The following is a 19,046-nucleotide window of genomic DNA, read 5'->3' as shown; positions in this document are numbered from 1 at the left end:
ATACATTACCCCCAATACCATGTGTTTTAATTTTGCACAACAATCTTTTGTGTGGGACCTTGTCAAAAGCCTTTTGAAAGTCCAAATACACCACATCCACTGGTTCTCCCTTGTCCACTCTACTAGTTACATCCTCAAAAAATTCCAGAAGATTTGTCAAGCATGATTTCCCTTTCATAAATCCATGCTGACTTGGACCGATCCTGTCACTGCTTTCCAAATGCGCTGCTATTTAATCTTTAATAATTGATTCCAACATTTTCCCCACTACGATGTCAGGCTAACCGGTCTATAATTACCCGTTTTCTCTCTCCCTCCTTTTTTAAAAAGTGGGGTTACATTAACCACCCTCCAATCCATAGAAACTAATCTAGAGTCGATAGAATGTTGGAAAATGACCACCAATGCATCCACTATTTCTAGGACCACTTTCTTAAGTACTCTGGGATGCAGACTATCAGGCCCCGGGGATTTATCGACCTTTAATCCCATCAATTTCCCAAACACAATTTCCTGACTAATAAGAATATCCTTCAGTTCCTCGTTCTCGCTAGACCCTCGTCCCCTAGTATTTCTGGAAGGTTATTTGTGTCTTCCTTCGTGAAGACAGAACCAAAGTATTTGTTCAATTGGTCCGCCATTTTTTTGTTCCCCATTATAAATTCACCTGAATCCGGCTGCCAGGGACCTTGGTTTGTCTTCACTAATCTTTTTCTCTTCACTTATCTATAGAAGATTTTGCAGTCAGTTTTTAAGTTCCCAGCAAGCTTCCTCTCATACTCTATTCTCCCCCTCCTAATTAAACTTTGTCCTTTGCTGAATTCTACATTTCTCCCAGTCCTCAGGTTTGCTGCTTTTTCTGGCCAATTTAATGCCTCTTCCTTGGATTTAACACTATCCCTAATTTCCCTTGTTAGTCACGGTTGAGCCAACTTCCCCGTTTTATTTTGACGCCAAGCAGGGATGTACAATTGCTGAAGTTCATCCATGTGATCTTTAAATGTTTGCCATTGCCTATCCACCGTCAACCCTTTAAGTATCATTTGCCAGTCTATTCTAGCCAATTCACGTCTCATACCATCGATGTTACCTTTCCTTAAGTTCAGGACCCTAGTTTCTGAATTAACTGTGTCACTCTCCATCTTAATGAAGAATTCTATCATGTTATGGTCACTCATCACCAAGGGGCCTCGCACAACAAGATTGCTAATTAGTCCTTTCTCATTACACATCACCCAGTCTAGGATGGCCAGCCCTCTAGTTGGTTCCTCGACATATTGGTCTAGAAAACCATCCCTTATACACTCCAGGAAATCCTCCTCCACCGCATTGCTACCAGGTTGGTTAGCCCAATAAATATGTAGATTAAAGTCACCCATGATAACTGCTGTACCTTTATTGCACACATCCCTTATTTCTTGTTTGAGGCTGTCCCCAACCTCACTACTACTGTTTGGTGGTCTGTACACAACTCCCACTCGCGTTTTCTGCCCTATGGTATTCCGTAGCTCCACCCATACCGATTCCGCATCATCCAGGCTAATGTCCCTCCTTACTATTGCATTAATTTCCTCTTTAACCAGCAACGCCACCCTGCCTCCTTTTCCTTTCTGTCTATCCTTCCTGAATGTTGAATACCCCTGGATGTTGAGTTCCCAGCCTTGGTCACCCTGGAGCCATGTCTCCGTAATCTCAATGACACCATATCCGTTAACAGCAGTCTGCGCAGTTAATTCATCCACCTTATTACGAATGCTGATCTGATCATGGACTCAGGTCCACTTCCCTGCTCGTTCCACATAAACCCTTATACCCTTATCGGTTAAGAAACTGAGTATCTCTGTCTTAACTTTATTCAATGTCCCAGCTTCCACAGATTTCTCAGGCGGCAAATTCCACAGATTTACAACCCTCTGAGAGAAGAAATTTCTCCTCATCTCAGTTTTAAATGGGTGGCCCCTTATTCTAAGATCATGCCCTCTAGTTCTAGTCTCCCCCATCAGTGGAAACATCCTCTCTGCATCCACCTTGTCAAACCCCCTCATAATCTTATACGTTTCGATAAGATCACCTCTCATTCTTCTGAATTCCAATGAGTAGAGGCCCAACCTACTCAACCTTTCCTCATAACTCAACCCCCTCATCCCCAGAATCAATCTAGTGAACCTTCTCTGAACTGCCTCCAAAGCAAGTATATTCTTTCGTAAATATGGAAACCAAAACTGCACGCAGTACTCCAGGTGTGGCCTCACCAATACCCTGTATAACTGTAGCAAGACTTCCCTGCTTTTATACTCCATCCCCTTTGCAATAAAGACCAAGATACCAATGGTCTTCCTGATCACTTGCTGTACCTGCATACTAACCTTTTGTGTTTTGTGCACAAGTACCCCCAGGTCCCGCTGTACTGCAGCACTTTGCAATCTTTCTCCATTTAAATAACTTGCTCTTTGATTTTTTTTCTGCCAAAGTGCATGACCTCACACTTTCCAACATTATACTCCATCTGCCAAATTTTTGACCACTCACTTAGCCTGTCTGTCCTTTTGCAGATTTTGTGTCCTCCTCACACATTGCTTTTCCTCCCATCTTTGTATCATCAGCAAACTTGGCTACATTACACTCAGTCCCTTCTTCCAAGTCGTTAATATAGATTGTAAATAGTTGGGGTCCCAGCACTGATCCCTGTGACACCCCACTAGTTACTGGTTGCTAACCCGAGAATGAACCATTTATCCCGACTCTCTGTTTTCTGTTAGTTAGCCAATCCTCTATCCATGCTAATATATTACCCCCAACCCCGTGAACTTTTATCTTGTGCAGTAACCTTTTATGTGGCACCTTATCAAATGCCTTCTGGAAATCCAAATACACCACATCCACTGGTTCCCCTTTATCCACCCTGTTCATTACATCCTCAAAAAATTCCAGCAAATTTGTCAAACATGCCTTCCCCTTCATAAAACCATGCTGACTCTGCCTGACCGAATTTTGCTTTTCCACATGTCCTGCTACTGCTTCTTTAATAATGGACTCCAACATTTTCCCAACCACAGATGTTAGGCTAACTGGTCTATAGTTTCCTGCTTTTTGTCTGCCTCCTTTTTTAAATAGGGGTGTTACATTTGCAGTTTTCCAATCTGCTGGGACCTCCCCAGAATCCAGGAATTTTGGTAAATTAAAACCAATGCAGCCACTATCCCTGCCGCTACTTCTCTTAAGACCCTAGGGTGCAAGCCATCAGGTCCAGGGGATTTATCTGCCTTTAGTCCCATTATCTTACTGAGTACCACCTCCTTAGTGATTGTGATTGTGTTAAGTTCCCCGCCCCCCCCCATATCCCCTTGACTATCCACTGTTGGAATATTGTTAGTGTCCTCTACCGTAAAGTGATACAAAATATTTGTTCAGAGTTTCTGCCATCTCCATGTTCCCCATCACTAATTTCCCAGTCTCGTCCTCTAAGGGACCAACATTTACTTTAGCCACTCTTTCCCTTTTTATATACCTACAGAAACTCTTGCTATCTGTTTTTATATTTTGTGTCAGTTTACTTTCATAGTCTATCTTCCCTTTCTTAATCATTGTTTTTTTTTATTTGCCACTGTTCTGCCCACCTGACCAGTACATTGATATCTTCCTGCAGTCTACAGCTTTCTTCTTCATTATCAACAACACGGCAATTTTAGTATCATCTGCAAACTTCTTAATCATACCCCCCCAACATTTAAGTCTAAATCATTGATATATATCACAAAAAGCAAGAGGCCCAGTACTGAGCCCTACTGAACCCCATGGAGTCAGCCTTCCAGTCACAATAACACCCACCAACCATTACCCTTTGCTTCCTGCCTCTGAGCCAATTTTGGATCCAACTTGCCACTTTGCCCTGGATCCCAGGGGCTTTTACTTTCGTGACCAATCTGCCATGTGGGACCTTATCAAAAGCTTTGCTAAAATCCATATACACTACATCGTACACACTGCCCTCATCAACCTTCCTGGTTACCGCCTCGAAAAATTCAATCAAATTAGTCAGATACAACTTTCCCTTAACAAATCCATGCTGACTGTCCTAGATTAATCTGTGTCTGTCCAAATGAAGGTTTATCCTGTCCCTCAGTAATATTTCCAATAATTTTCCCATCCTGAGGTTAGGCTGACTGGCCTGTAATTACTCGGTCTATCCCTTTCTCCCTTTTAAACAACGGTATAACATTAGCAGTCCTCCAGTCCTCTGGCACCACACCTGTAGCCAGAGAGGATTGGAAAATGATGGTCAGAGCCTCTGCTATTTCCTCTTTTGCTTCTCAACATCCTGGGATACATTTCATCTGGGCCCGGGGATTTATTCACTTTCAAAGGTGCTAAGCTCCTTAATACTTCCTCTCTCTCTATGTTTATTTCATCTAATATTTCACACTCCTCCTCCCTCATTGCAAAGTCTGCATTGCCCCTCTCTTTTGTGAAAACAGATGTAAAGTATTCATTAAGAACCATACCCACATCTTCTGCCTCCACACACAGATTTCCTTTGTGGTCTCTAACAGGCCCCACTCTTTCTCTAGTTATCCTCTTGCTCTTAATGTATTTATAAAACATCTTTTGGTTTTCCCTGATTTTACTTGCCAACATTCTCTCATGCTCTCTCTTTGATTTCCTGATATATTTTTTAATTGCACCCCTGCACTTTCTATACTGCTCTGGAGTTTCTGCAGCATTGAGTTCTCAGGATCTGTCATAAGCTCCCCTTTATTCTTTATCCTACCCTGTAAGTCCATAAACATCCAGGGGTTCTGGATTTGTTGGTCCCACCCTTTTTCTTTAAGGGAACATACTTGTTCTGAACCCTCAGGATCTCCTCCTTTAATTCCTCCCACTGCTCTCACACTGATTCACCTTCAAGTAGCTGTTTCCAGTCCACTTTGGTCAAATCCCATCTCAGCTCAGTAAAATTGGCTTTACCACAATTGAGAACTTTTATTCCTGGTCTATCTTTGTCCTTTTCCATAACTACCCTAATGTAGCAAGACTTCTTTACTTTTGTACTCCAACCCCCTCGCAATAAAGGCCAACATACATTTGCCTTCCTGATGGCTTGCTGTACCTACATACTAACTCTGTGTTTCCTGTACGAGGGGCACCCAAATCTCTCTGAATACCAACACTTAATAGTCTCTCACCATTTAAAAAATATTCTGTTTTTCTATTCTTCCTACTAAAGTGAATAAACTCACCTTTCCCCACTCCATCTGCCACCTTACTGCCCACTCACTCAGTCTATCTATATCCCTTTGCAGACTCTTTGAATCCTCCTCACATCTTACTGTCCCACCTAGCTTTGTATCATCAGCAAACTTGGATATATTATACTCGGTGGGTCTAGGCCATTAATATAGAGTGTAAATAGCTGGGGCCCCAGCACTGATCCTTGCAGCACCTCACTAGTTACAGCCTGCCAACCTAAAAATGACCCGTTTATTCCTGCCCTCTGTTTTCCGTCCACTATCCAGTCCTCTAGCCATGCTCATGGCATTGGAGGATACATTACCTCTAATCCCATGAGCCTTTATCGTGTGTAGCAACCTTTTATGTGGCATCTCATCGAATGGAAATCCAAATATACTACATCCACTGGTTCCCCTTTATGTACCCTGCTTGTTACATCCTCAGAAAACGCTAATAAATTTGTTAAACACGATTTCCCTTTCATAAACCCATACTGACTCTGCCTAATCATGTTATTAATTTCTAAGTGTCCTGTTACCATTTCCCTAATAATAGATTCCAGCATTTTCCCAATGTCAGACTAACTGGCCTGTAGTTCCCTGTTTTCTCTCTCCCGCCTTTCTTGAATAGTGGGGTTAAATTTGCGACCTTCCAATCCGCTGGGACCGTTCCTGAATCTGGGGAATTTTGAAAGATCGAAACCAGTGCATCCACTGTCTCCACAGCCACATCTTTTAGAACTCGAGGATGTAGGCCGTCAGGTCCAGGGGCTTTGTCGACTTTTAGTCCCATTACTTTCTCTAGTACCTTTACTCTACTGATACTAATTACATTAAGTTCCTCACCCTCACTAGACCCTTGGTTCCCCACCTTTTAGGTACGTGTTGTACATCTTCTACTGTGAAGACAGATACAAAATATTTGTTTAACGTTTCTGCCATATCCTCATTGCCCACAATAATTTCTCCTACCTCAGCCTCTGAGGGACCAATGTTTACTTTTGTTACTCTCTTCCTGTTTACAAACTTGTAGAAGCTCTAACAATCTGTTTTATATTCCTTGCTAGTTTTCTCTCTGTCGATTTTCTCCCTTTTTATCCATTTTTTGGTCACCCTTTGCTGGTTTCTGAAACTCTCCCAATCCTCAGGCTTACTATTATGCTTCACAACATTACAAGCCTCTTCTTTCCATCTAATGCAATCCTTAATCTTTTTACTTATCCACAGATGGATCAATTTTCATGGAGTTTTTATTTCTCAATGGAATGTATATTCGTTGAGAATTTTAGAATATTTCTTTAAATGTGTACCACTGTTTATCTACTGTGATATCTTTTAATCTTATTTCACAATCTACCTTAGCCAAATCACCCCTCATACCCACGTAATTGGCTTTCATGGAATCAGAGAACGGTTACAGCGCAGAAGGAGGCCATTCGGCCCATCGAATCCGTGCTGACTCCCTGCAAGAGCCCCTCAGCCAGTCCCACTGCCCCGCCCTTTCCCCGTAGCCCTGCAATTATTTTTCCTTCAGGTATTTATCCAACTCCCTTTTGAAAGCCGTGATTGAGTCTGCCTCCACCACCCTCTCAGGCAGCGCATTCCAGATCCTAAGCACTCGCTGCATAAAAATCTTTTCCTCATGTCGCCTTTGGTTCTTCTGCCAATCGCCTTCAATCTGTGTCCTCTGGTTCCCGACCCTTCTCTCTCTCGATCTACTCTGTCCAGACCCCTCATGATTGTGAACACCTCGATCAAATCTCCTCTCAACCTTCTCTGCTCCAAGGAGAACAACCCCAGCTTCTCCAGTCTATCCACGGAACTGAAGTCCCTCATCCCTGGGACCATTCTCGTAAATCTTTTCTGCTCCCTCTCGAAGGCTTTGTTTAAATTGAAGATTCTATTGTCAGATTTAAGAATGTCAGTTTCAAACTCAAATTCTATCATATTATGATCACTCTGCCCCAGAGGGTCCTTTACTAGGAGATTGCTAATTAACTCTGTCTCATTACACGATACAAGATCTAAAATAGCCTGTTCTCTGGTTGGCTCCATGACATATTGTTTTAGGAAACTGCCCCAAATGCAGTCCATGAACTCGTCCTCCAGACGACCTTTGCCAAGTTGATTTGTCCAGGCTATATGAAGATTAAAGTCCCCCATGATTATTGCATTACCTTTGTTACAAGCTCCTCCTATTATTTAATGGAGAAAGATTGCAAAGTGCTGCAGTACAGCAGGACCTGGGGGTACTGGTGCATGAAACACAAAAGGTTAGTATGCAGGTACAGCAAGTGATCAGGAAGGCCAATGGAATCTTGGCCTTTATTGCAAAGGGGATGGAGTATAAAAGCAGAGAAGTCCTGCTACAGTTATACAGGGTATTGGTGAGGCCACACCTGGAGTACTGCGTGCAGTTTTGGTTTCCATATTTAAGAAAGGATATACTTGCTTTGGAGGCAGTTCAGAGAAGGTTCACTCGGTTGATTCCAGGGATGAGGGGGTTGACTTATGAGGAAAGGTTGAGTAGGTTGGGCCTCTACTCATTGAAATTCAGAAGAATGAGAGGTGATCTTATCGAAACGTATCAGATTATGAGGGGGCTTGACAAGGTGGATGCAGAGAGAACTTCTTCTCTCGGAGGGTTGTAAATCTGTGGAATTGTCTACCTCAGGGAGCAGTGGAAGCTGGGACATTAAATAAATTTAAGACAGAAATAGATAGTTTCAACGATAAGGGAATAAGGGGTTATGGGGAGGGGGTGGGGATGGCCTTCTCCTCCTGCTATTTCTTATGTTCTTATGTTCTGATAAATCTGTGGAATTCTCTGCCCCAGAGAGCTGTGGAGGCTGGGTCATTGAATATATTAAAGGCGGAGATAGACAGATTTTTACGCAATAAGGGAGTAAAGGGTTATGGGGAGCGGGCGGGGAAGTGGAGCTGAGTCCATGATCAGATCAGCCATGATCTTATTGAATAGTGGAGCAGGCTCAAGGGGCCGAATGGCCCACTCCTGCTCCTATTTCTTATGTTCTTAAATCACTGCACATATCCATTGCCTTGACCTTTCTCTTTAGATTTCTGAATGTCCCCTCAGCGGAGCCCCAATCGCCTCACCTTTTTAGTTTAAAGCCATATCGAGAGCCCGAGTTATTCGATTCGCCAGGTTACTGGTCCCAGCCCGGTTTAAGTGGAGCCCGTCCCCTCTTACCCCAGTACCGGTGTCAGTGTCCTCGAGTCGGAACGTTATTGGGTCAGTAACCAAAGGTCATAGGTTCAACATTACTGGCAAAAGATCTCGAGGGGAGATGAGGAGAAATGTTTTCACTCAGAGAGTTGTCTCCAGCGCGAACGCTCTCCCTGAAAAGGTGTAGGAAGCCGGGTCCATCAATAATTGTAAAACAGACTCGGACAGGTACTGGAGGATCAGCAACTGACAGGGTTACGGACAAAACACGGGATGTGGGACTGAGCACCATGGCTCGTTCACAGAGCCAGCACTGGCTCGACGGGCCGAATGGCCTCCGTCTGTGTGGCAACTTTCTCCGATTCTCTAATTCTGCATCAGTGTCTTGTGCAAGGTTTGACCCATTACTGAATTAATATCCAGACTGATATCTCCCTCGCAGAGTAACCACCCCAACACACCCATCCCCCCTACACACCCATCCCCCCCGACACACCCATCCCCCCCTTACACACCCATCCCCCCTACACACCCATCCCCCCTACACACCCATCCCCCCTACACACCCATCCCCCCCGACACACCCATCCCCCCCGACACACCCATCCCCCCTACACACCCATCCCCCCCTACACACCCATCCCCCCTACACACCCATCCCCCCTACACACCCATCCCCCCTACACACCCATCCCCCCCGACACACCCATCCCCCCCTTACACACCCATCCCCCCTACACACCCATCCCCCCCTTACACACCCATCCCCCCCGACACACCCATCCCCCCTACACACCCATCCCCCCCTACACACCCATCCCCCCTACACACCCATCCCCCCTACACACCCATCCCCCCTACACACCCATCCCCCCCGACACACCCATCCCCCCCTTACACACCCATCCCCCCTACACACCCATCCCCCCTTACACACCCATCCCCCCTACACACCCATCCCCCCTACACACCCATCCCCCCTTACACACCCATCCCCCCTACACACCCATCCCCCCCGACACACCCATCCCCCCCTTACACACCCATCCCCCCTACACACCCATCCCCCCCTACACACCCATCCCCCCTACACACCCATCCCCCCTACACACCCATCCCCCCTTCACACCCATCCCCCCTACACACCCATCCCCCCTACACACCCATCCCCCCCTACACACCCATCCCCCCTTCACACCCATCCCCCCTACACACCCATCCCCCCTACACACCCATCCCCCCTACACACCCATCCCCACTACACACCCATCCCCCCCTACACACCCATCCCCCCTTCACACCCATCCCCCCTACACACCCATCCCCACTACACACCCATCCCCCCTTCACACCCATCCCCCCTACACACCCATCCCCCCTACACACCCATCCCCCCTACACACCCATCCCCCCTACACACCCATCCCCCCTACACACCCATCCCCCTACACACCCATCCCCCCTACACACCCATCCCCCCTACACACCCATCCCCCCCTACACACCCATCCCCCACTACACACCCATCCCCCCTACACACCCATCCCCCCTACACACCCATCCCCCCTACACACCCATCCCCCCTACACACCCATCCCCCCTACACACCCATCCCCCCTACACACCCATCCCCCCCTACACACCCATCCCCCCTACACACCCATCCCCCCTACACACCCATCCCTGTAACCCCCTCCAGCCCCTACACCCTCCCTATCCCTGTAACCCCCTCCTACCCGACACCCCTCCCTATCCCTGTAAACCCCTCCCAACCTACACCCCTCCTGATCTCTGTAATCCCCTCCCCCCATACCCCTCTCTATCCCTGTAGCCCCCTCCCACCCTACACCCCTCCCTATCCCTGTAACCCCCTCCCCCCATACCCCTCCCCCCATACCCCTCCCTATCCCTGTAACCCCCTCCCCCCTACACCCCTCCCTATCTCTGTAATCCTCTCCCCCCCTACACCCCTCCCTATCCCTGTAATCCCCTCCCCCCTACACCCCTCCCTATCTCTCTAACCCCGTCCAGCCCCTACACCCCTCCCTATCCCTGTAACCCCCTCCCCCTTCACCCCTCCCTATCCCTGTAACCCCCTCCCCCTTCACCCCTCCCTATCCCTGTAACCCCCCTCCAGCCCCTATGCCCCTCTCTATCTCTGTAACCTCCTCCAGCCTTACAACCCCCCGAGATGTCTGCGCTCCTCTAATTCTGCCCTCCTGATGATAATCACTCCACCATTGGTGGCCGTGCCTTCTGTTGCCTGGGCCCCAAGCTCTGGAACTCCCTCCCTAAACCTCCCCGCCTCTCTACCTCTCTACCTCTCTACCTCTCTCTCCTCCTTTAAGATGCTCCTTAAAACCCACCTCTTTGACCAAGCTTTTGGTCACCTGCCCTAATATCTCCTCATGTGGCTTGGTGTCACATTGTGTTTGCTAATGGTTTTGCAAAGCAGTTTGGGACATTGACTACGTTAAAGGTGCTATCAAAATACAGTTTGATTGTGTGGCACTCACCTGCAGACCGATTGGACCTGGAGGTCCAGGAAATCCCCGCGACCCTTCATCACCCTTCTGTCCAAACATTCCCTGCTGTCCTCTGGGACCAGGCTCTCCATCTCCTCCCTAGGAAACGATGCACATTCAGTCTCACTTTCTCATCTACTGCCGTGGGTAACCAGCTGGATCACACATCGCCCGAGCCAGGTTCAACGTTCAATGATGGATCCATTACAATCAAATCATCACAAGCTCACACCGCAAAATAAAAACACCCAGGAAATGATTAAATGGCACAATGTGAAAGGGGGAACAGGAACAGGGAGGCCTGGGGGTGTATGTACACACATATAGGGGGAGCAGGGAGACCTGGGGGGTGTAGGTACACACATATAGGGGGAGCAGCGAGACCTGGGGGTGTCGGTACACACATATAGGGGGAGCAGGGAGACCTGGGGGTGTATGTACACACATATAGGGGGAACAGGGAGGCCTGGGGGTGTATGTACTCACATATAGGGGGAGCAGGGAGACCTTGGGGTGTAGGTACACACATATAGGGGGAGCAGGGAGGCCTGGGGGGTGTCGGTACACACATATAGGGGGAACAGGGAGACCTGGGGGGTGTAGCTACACACATACAGGGGGAGCAGGGAGACCTGGGGGTTGTAGCTACACACATACAGGGGGAACAGGGAGACCTGGGGGTGTAGCTACACACATACAGGGGGAGCAGGGAGACCTGGGGGTGTAGGTACACACATACAGGGGGAGCAGGGAGACCTGGGGGTGTAGGTACACACATATAGGGGGAGCAGGGAGATCAGGGGGTGTAGGTACACACATTGCTGAAGGTGGCAGGCAAGTTGAGACGGCTTTTAAAAGAGTATATGGAATTCTTGGCTTTATTAATAGAGGCACAGAGTACAAAAGCAAGGAAGTTATGGTGAACCTTTATACCACACAGGTTAGGCCCCAGCTGGAGTATTGTGTCCAATTCTGGGCCCCGCACTGTAGGGAGGGTGTCACGGCCCTGGAGAGGGTGCAGAGGGGATTGACCAGAATGGTCCCGGGGATGAGGGCGTTCAGTGATGGGGAGAGACTGGAGAAGCTGGGGTTGTTCTCCTCAGAGCAGAGAGGGTTAAGAGGAGATTTAATAGAGGGGTTCAAAATCGTGAGGGGATTTTGTAGAGTAAATCAGGAGAACCTGTTCCCCGGGGCAGGAGGGCCGGTAACCAGAGGGACACAGATTGACGATAATCGGCGATGGAACCAGAGGGGGAGACGGGGAGAATGTGTTTACACAGCGAGTTGTTGTGATCTTGTCCCTCCCTCCCGGACTAAACGGGTTAAATTACGAGGAGACGCTGACAGACTGGGCTTATAATCCCTCGAGTGTCGGAGATTAAGGGGTGATGTGATCGAGGTGTTTAAGGTGACGAAAGGGGTTGATCGGATGGATGGATGGAGAGTGATTATTCCCTCGGGGTGGGGGGCAGGGGTGTCTCCAGGGGTTGGCCACCTTCTGAAAGTGTGGTGCCCTGAACTGCAGCTGAGGCCTAACCAATCGTTTATACAACAAGCGGCCGGACTTTAACATTACAGCCCGGCCCTTCAGGGTGATGTCAGGAAGCACTTCTTCACACAAAGGGCGGTGGGAATCGGGTACTCTCTCCCCCCAAAGGCTGTGGGTCCTGGGGGTCAATTGGAGTTACTGGAAGTATAGATTTTTGTTGGGTAAGGGTATCAAGGGATATACAATAAAGGCGGGTGAAAACAGTAGATCTACAGGCCAGCCATGATCTCATTGAATGTCAGAGGAGGCTGGAGGGGCTGAATGGGCCTCCTCCTGTTCCTGTGTAACAGGCTCGAGGGGCTGAATGGTCTCCTCCTGTTCCTATGTAACAGGCTCGAGGGGCTGAATGGTTCTCCTGTTCCTGTGTAACAGGCTCGAGGGGCTGAATGGGCCTCCTCCTGTTCCTGTGTAACAGGCTCGAGGGGCTGAATGGGCCTCCTGTTCCTGTGTAACAGGCTCGAGGGGCTGAATGGGCCTCCTCCTGTTCCTGTGCAACAGACTCGAGGGGCTGAATGGGCCTCCTCCTGTTCCTGTGTAACAGGCTCGAGGGGCTGAATGGCCTCCTCCTGTTCCTGTGTAACAGGCTCGAGGGGCTGAATGGCCTCCTCCTGTTCCTGTGTAACAGGCTCGAGGGGCTGAATGGTCTCCTCCTGTTCCTATGTAACAGGCTTGAGGGGCTGAATGGTTCTCCTGTTCCTGTGTAACAGGCTCGAGGGGCTGAATGGGCCTCCTGTTCCTGTGTAACAGGCTCGAGGGGCTGAATGGGGCTCCTCCTGTTCCTGTGTAACAGGCTCGAGGGGCTGAATGGGCCTCCTCCTGTTCCTGTGTAACAGGCTCGAGGGACTGAATGGGCCTCCTCCTGTTTCTGTGTAACAGGCTCGAGGGGCTGAATGGGCTTCCTGTTCCTGTGTAACAGGCTCGAGGGGCTGAATGGGGCTCCTCCTGTTCCTGTGTAACAGGTTCGAGGGGCTGAATGGGCCTCCTGTTCCTGTGTAACAGGCTCGAGGGGCTGAATGAGCCTCCTCCTGTTTCTGTGTAACAGGCTCGAGGGGCTGAATGGCCTCCTCCTGTTCCTGTGTAACAGGCTCGAGGGGCTGAATGGGCCTCCTGTTCCTGTGTAACAGGCTCGAGGGGCTGAATGGCCTCCTGTTCCTGTGTAATAGGCTCGAGGGGCTGAATGGGCCTCCTGTTTCTGTGTAACATGCTCGAGGGGCTGAATGGCCTCCTCCTGTTCCTGTGTAACAGGCTCCAGGGGCTGAATGGGCCTCCTGTTCCTGTGTAACAGGCTCGAGGGGCTGAATGGGCCTCCTCCTGTTCCTGTGTAACAGGCTCGAGGGGCTGAATGGGCCTCCTCCTGTTCCTGTGTAACAGGCTCGAGGGGCTGAATGGCCCCCTCCTGTTCCTGTGTAACAGGCTCGAGGGGCTGGATGGGCCTCCTCCTGTTCCTGTGTAACAGGCTCGAGGGGCTGAATGGCCCCCTCCTGTTCCTGTGTAACAGGCTCGAGGGGCTGGATGGGCCTCCTCCTGTTCCTGTGTAACAGGCTCGAGGGGCTGGATGGGCCTCCTCCTGTTCCTGTGTAACAGGCTCGAGGGGCTGAATGGCCTCCTTCTGTTCCCACGAGTATTCCACTGGTTCAAAGACTATAAGAAGCGGTGAACACATTTACTTACAGCCGGTCCGGGTTGTCCGATGGGGCCTTGGAGTCCGTGAGGCCCAGGAGGTCCCTGTAACGATAAAAGGAAATTGGTGAGCCGGAGCGGGAATAACAGAGACCGATGGAGAGTGCGGCTGAAATTGAGGTGTGAAATTTACCCGTCTGGCTGGACCAATCACAAATCAACATCCTCCCCCAGTCTCCCTGGACCAATCACAGTGCTCCCTGAGATACAAGTTCTCAGTTGTGGCTCAGTGGGTAGCACTCTCACCTCTGAGTCATTAGGTCGTGGGATCAAGTCCCACTCCAGCGATTTAAGCATATAAACCAGGCTGACACGCTGTGTGCAGTACTGAGGGAGCGCCGCACTGTCGGAGGGGAGGTACTGAGGGAGTGCCGCACTGTCGGAGGGGCAGTACTGAGGGAGTGCCGCACTGTCGGAGGGGCAGTACTGAGGGAGTGCCGCACTGTCGGAGGGGAGGTACTGAGGGAGTGCCGCACTGTCGGAGGGGCAGTACTGAGGGAGTGCCGCACTGTCGGAGGGGCAGTACTGAGGGAGCGCCGCACTGTCGGAGGGGAGGTACTGAGGGAGTGCCGCACTGTCGGAGGGGCAGTACTGAGGGAGTGCCGCACTGTCAGAGGGGAGGTACTGAGGGAGTGTTGCACTGTCGGAGGGGCAGTACTGAGGGAGTGCTGCATTGTCGGAGGGGCAGTACTGAGGGAGCGCCGCACTGTCGGAGGGGCAGTACTGAGGGAGCGCCGCACTGTCGGAGGGACAATACTGAGGGAGCGCCGCACTGTCAGAAGGGCAGTACTGAGGGAGCGCCGCACTGTCGGAGGGGTAGTACTGAGGGAGCGCCGCACTGTCGGAGGGACAATACTGAAGGAGTGCCGCACTGTCAGAGGGGCAGTACTGAGGGAGCGCTGCACTCTCAGAGGGGCAGTACTGAGGGAGTGCTGCATTGTCGGAGGGGCAGTACTGAGGGAGCGCCGCACTGTCGGAGGGGCAGTACTGAGGGAGTGCTGCACTGTCGGAGGGGCAGTACTGAGGGGGTGCTGCACTGTCGGAGGGGCAGTACTGAGGGAGTGCTGCACTGTCGGAGGGGCAGTACTGAGGGAGTGCTGCACTGTCGGAGGGGCAGTACTGAGGGAGTGACGTACTGTCGGAGGGGCAGTACTGAGGGAGTGCTGCATTGTCGGAGGGGCAGTACTGAGGAAGCGCTGCACTGTCGGAGGGGCAGTACTGAGGGAGTGCTGCACTGTCGGAGGGGCAGTACTGAGGGAGTGCTGCACTGTCGGAGGGGCAGTAGTGATGGAGCGCCGCACTGTCGGAGGGGAGGTACTGAGGGAGTGCCGCACTGTCGGAGGGGCAGTACTGAGGGAGTGCCGCACTGTCAGAGGGGAGGTACTGAGGGAGTGTTGCACTGTCGGAGGGGCAGTACTGAGGGAGTGCTGCATTGTCGGAGGGGCAGTACTGAGGGAGCGCCGCACTGTCGGAGGGGCAGTACTGAGGGAGCGGCGCACTGTCGGAGGGACAATACTGAGGGAGCGCCGCACTGTCAGAGGGGCAGTACTGAGGGAGCGCCGCACTGTCGGAGGGGTAGTACTGAGGGAGCGCCGCACTGTCGGAGGGACAATACTGAAGGAGTGCCGCACTGTCAGAGGGGCAGTACTGAGGGAGCGCTGCACTCTCAGAGGGGCAGTACTGAGGGAGTGCTGCATTGTCGGAGGGGCAGTACTGAGGGAGCGCCGCACTGTCGGAGGGGCAGTACTGAGGGAGTGCTGCACTGTCGGAGGGGCAGTACTGAGGGAGTGCTGCACTGTCGGAGGGGCAGTACTGAGGGAGTGCTGCACTGTCGGAGGGGCAGTACTGAGGGAGTGCTGCACTGTCGGAGGGGCAGTACTGAGGGAGTGACGTACTGTCGGAGGGGCAGTACTGAGGGAGCGCTGCACTGTCGGAGGGGCAGGACTGAGGGAGCGCTGCACTGTCGGAGGGGCAGTACTGAGGGAGCGCTGCACTGTCGGAGGGGCAGTACTGAGGGAGTGCTGCACTGTCGGAGGGGCAGTAGTGAGGGAGCGCCGCACTGTCGGAGGGGCAGTACTGAGGGAGTGCTGCACTGTCGGAGGGGCAGTACTGAGGGAGTGCTGCACTGTCGGAGGGGCAGTACTGAGGGAGTGCTGCACTGTCGGAGGGGCAGTACTGAGGAAGTGCTGCACTGTCGGAGGGGCAGTACTGAGGGAGTGCTGCACTGTCGGAGGGGCAGTACTGAGGGAGTACTGTCTATCAGATAAGATGGTATCGGCCCTCAATAGATGTTAAAGATCCCACGGCACTATTTATCCCTCAACCACCGTCCCTAAAATAGATTATTGAGTCATTATCATATTGTTGATTGTGGGAGCTTGCTGTGCGCATATTGGCTGCTGCGTTGCCCACAGTACGACAATGACTACACTCCAAAATGTACCTCATTGGCTGTAAAGTGCTTTGGGACGTCCTGAGTTGGTGAAAGGCGCTATATAAATGCAGGTCCTTTACTTGTTCTTTGAGAGGAGGCATTAATGGAAAACCCAAACAGAATATTAGAGTTCAGCAACCTGATGACAAACATCAGAAAGGAATAAATCGTGCTCCTTACCTGTTCCCCTTTGCCCCCTTTTGTTCCCTTTTGACCGGATTCTCCAATCTCGCCCTGTGGGAAGAAAGAATGAGATGGAGTTTGAGTGTTACGTGACACCGTCTCTCTGCTGTTCTGCAGTTTGTGTCAAAGCCCGGGGCTAGGGGTGTTGTGTTAGCGTGCTCTGTGTGAGATTAATCCCAGTATTTAGTGGCTTGTCTTGTTGGGGGTCCCGGCCTCATGTCTGCAGTTGTGCGATCTTGGGTTTTTGGAGATTTTGCCAGGTTGCCACGTGCTCAAGGTCCGATTCGCCAGAAATCTGGGTAAAGGCGGGCGGTAATAATCCAGCCAAAGCTGAATTCTGCCGATGCCCTGAGTGAATGAGACCCTGAGATTAGCCGATAGACTGGGTCACGACAATAGACCCAAGCAAGCGAGAGATTGTCAGTGAGATTGAGCGAATCACGACAGGCGATTCATGCACGGGTCTCGTAAACAGAACATGCCCCATCTGTACCTGCTTCCGGCTCCAGCCATTAATGGAATTATTTTTATCAAGGTCTCCAGGGATAGAGCAGGCAAGTGGAGTTCGGGTTCGATGATCAGCCATGATCTTGTTGAATGAGGGAGCAGGCTCGAAGGGCCGAATGTTCATATACAGAGGTAAAGGCCGTTAGAAAACCTGTCCTCATCGGTCATCTCCAACTGGACGTTGAGGGGGATCGCTGGGCAGGAAAGGATGAAAAATTCTAACCCCAGTGAAGTAGATCTGACTAGCCCACGTCCGGGTTAAACAGGATTGGGGTTTGGGCAACGACCATGCTCTCTGGGTGTGGGCAGTCGGGCCTCTGATTCTGGGATCAAGTGCATTCTACGCTGTGGAAGGTGGTTGAGAGTTGACGAAGATCCCATGGGGTTAATGCTTCTCTGGCACTGTTGGTGGGCCTGGGGAAGATGGACAAATTCACGCCCGAACCCCAACTTAACTTGCCACGATCGGACACCCTGGATCAATATATACACCCCCTCGATCAATATATATACAACCCCAATCAACATATACACGCCCTCGATCAATATATACACCCCCTGATCAATATATACACAACCCCGATCAATATATACACCTCCCAATCAATATATACACACCCCGATCAACATATACATGTCCTCGATCAATATATACACCCCCCGATCAATATATACACACCCCGATCAAAATATACATCCCAAGATCAATATATACATCCCAAGATCAATATATACACAACCCCGATCATTATATACACCCCCTCAATAAATATATACACAACCCCAATCAACATATACACGCCTTCGATCAATATATAAATCCCCCGAGCAATATTTACACACCCCGATCAATATATACATCCCAAGATCAATATATACATCCCAAGATCAATATATACACAACTCCAATCAATATATACAAGCCCTCGATCAAGATATTGACCCCCGATCAATATATATACCACACGATCACTATACACACCGCTTGATCAATATATACAACCCCCGATCAATATATACACACCGCGATCAATATATACATCCCCTGATCAATATATACTCACCCGATCAATATATACACACCCGATCAATATATAAAGCCCCCGATCAATATATACACCCCCCGATCAATATATATACCCCTCGATCAATATATACAAGCCCTTGATCAATATATACAACCCCCGATCAATATATACACACCTCGATCAATATATACATCTCCCAATCAATATATACACCCCCGATCAATATATACACACCCGATCAATATATAAAGCCCCTGATCAATATATACAGCCCCCGATCAATATATATACCCCTCGATCAATATATACACCCCCTAGATCAATATATACACCCCTCGATCAATATATACACACTTCGATCAATATGTACACCCCTCATCAATATAGACACCTCCATTAATATATGCACCTCGCGATAAATATATACAACCCCCGATGAATATTTACACCACCAATCAATATATACACCCCCTCAATCAATATATACAGCCACGATTAATATATACACACCCGATCAATATATACACCCCGTCGATCAATATATACAACCTCTGATCAATATATACACCCCCCGATCAATATATACACCCCCTCGATCGATATATATACACAACTCCTGATCAATGTATATACCCCCCGATCAATATGTACACCCCTGATCAATATAGACACCCCATTGATCAATATAAACTCCCCCGAATCAAATTATACACCCCTGGATCAAT

General features: G+C 49.8%; 1 protein-coding gene across 1 annotated transcript in view; it reads right to left on the bottom strand.

Moving 5' to 3' along the window:
* Positions 1-19,046, bottom strand: part of LOC139252381 (collagen alpha-1(XI) chain-like) — a 185,891-nt gene that overhangs the window by 112,013 nt on the left and 54,832 nt on the right. Inside the window, exons 6-8 of the mRNA XM_070873364.1 lie at positions 16,784-16,837; positions 14,161-14,214; positions 10,932-11,039 (exon numbers count right to left, since the gene is read on the bottom strand). Of these exons, the coding sequence (XP_070729465.1) occupies positions 10,932-11,039; positions 14,161-14,214; positions 16,784-16,837 (216 nt within the window). The remainder of the gene's footprint in view (positions 1-10,931; positions 11,040-14,160; positions 14,215-16,783; positions 16,838-19,046) is intronic.

This window comes from Pristiophorus japonicus, unplaced genomic scaffold, assembly GCF_044704955.1.
Source record: "Pristiophorus japonicus isolate sPriJap1 unplaced genomic scaffold, sPriJap1.hap1 HAP1_SCAFFOLD_462, whole genome shotgun sequence".
NCBI lineage: Eukaryota > Metazoa > Chordata > Chondrichthyes > Pristiophoridae > Pristiophorus > Pristiophorus japonicus.
Note: the sequence above shows the minus strand (reverse complement) of the source record. Positions and strands in the feature narration are given on the sequence as shown.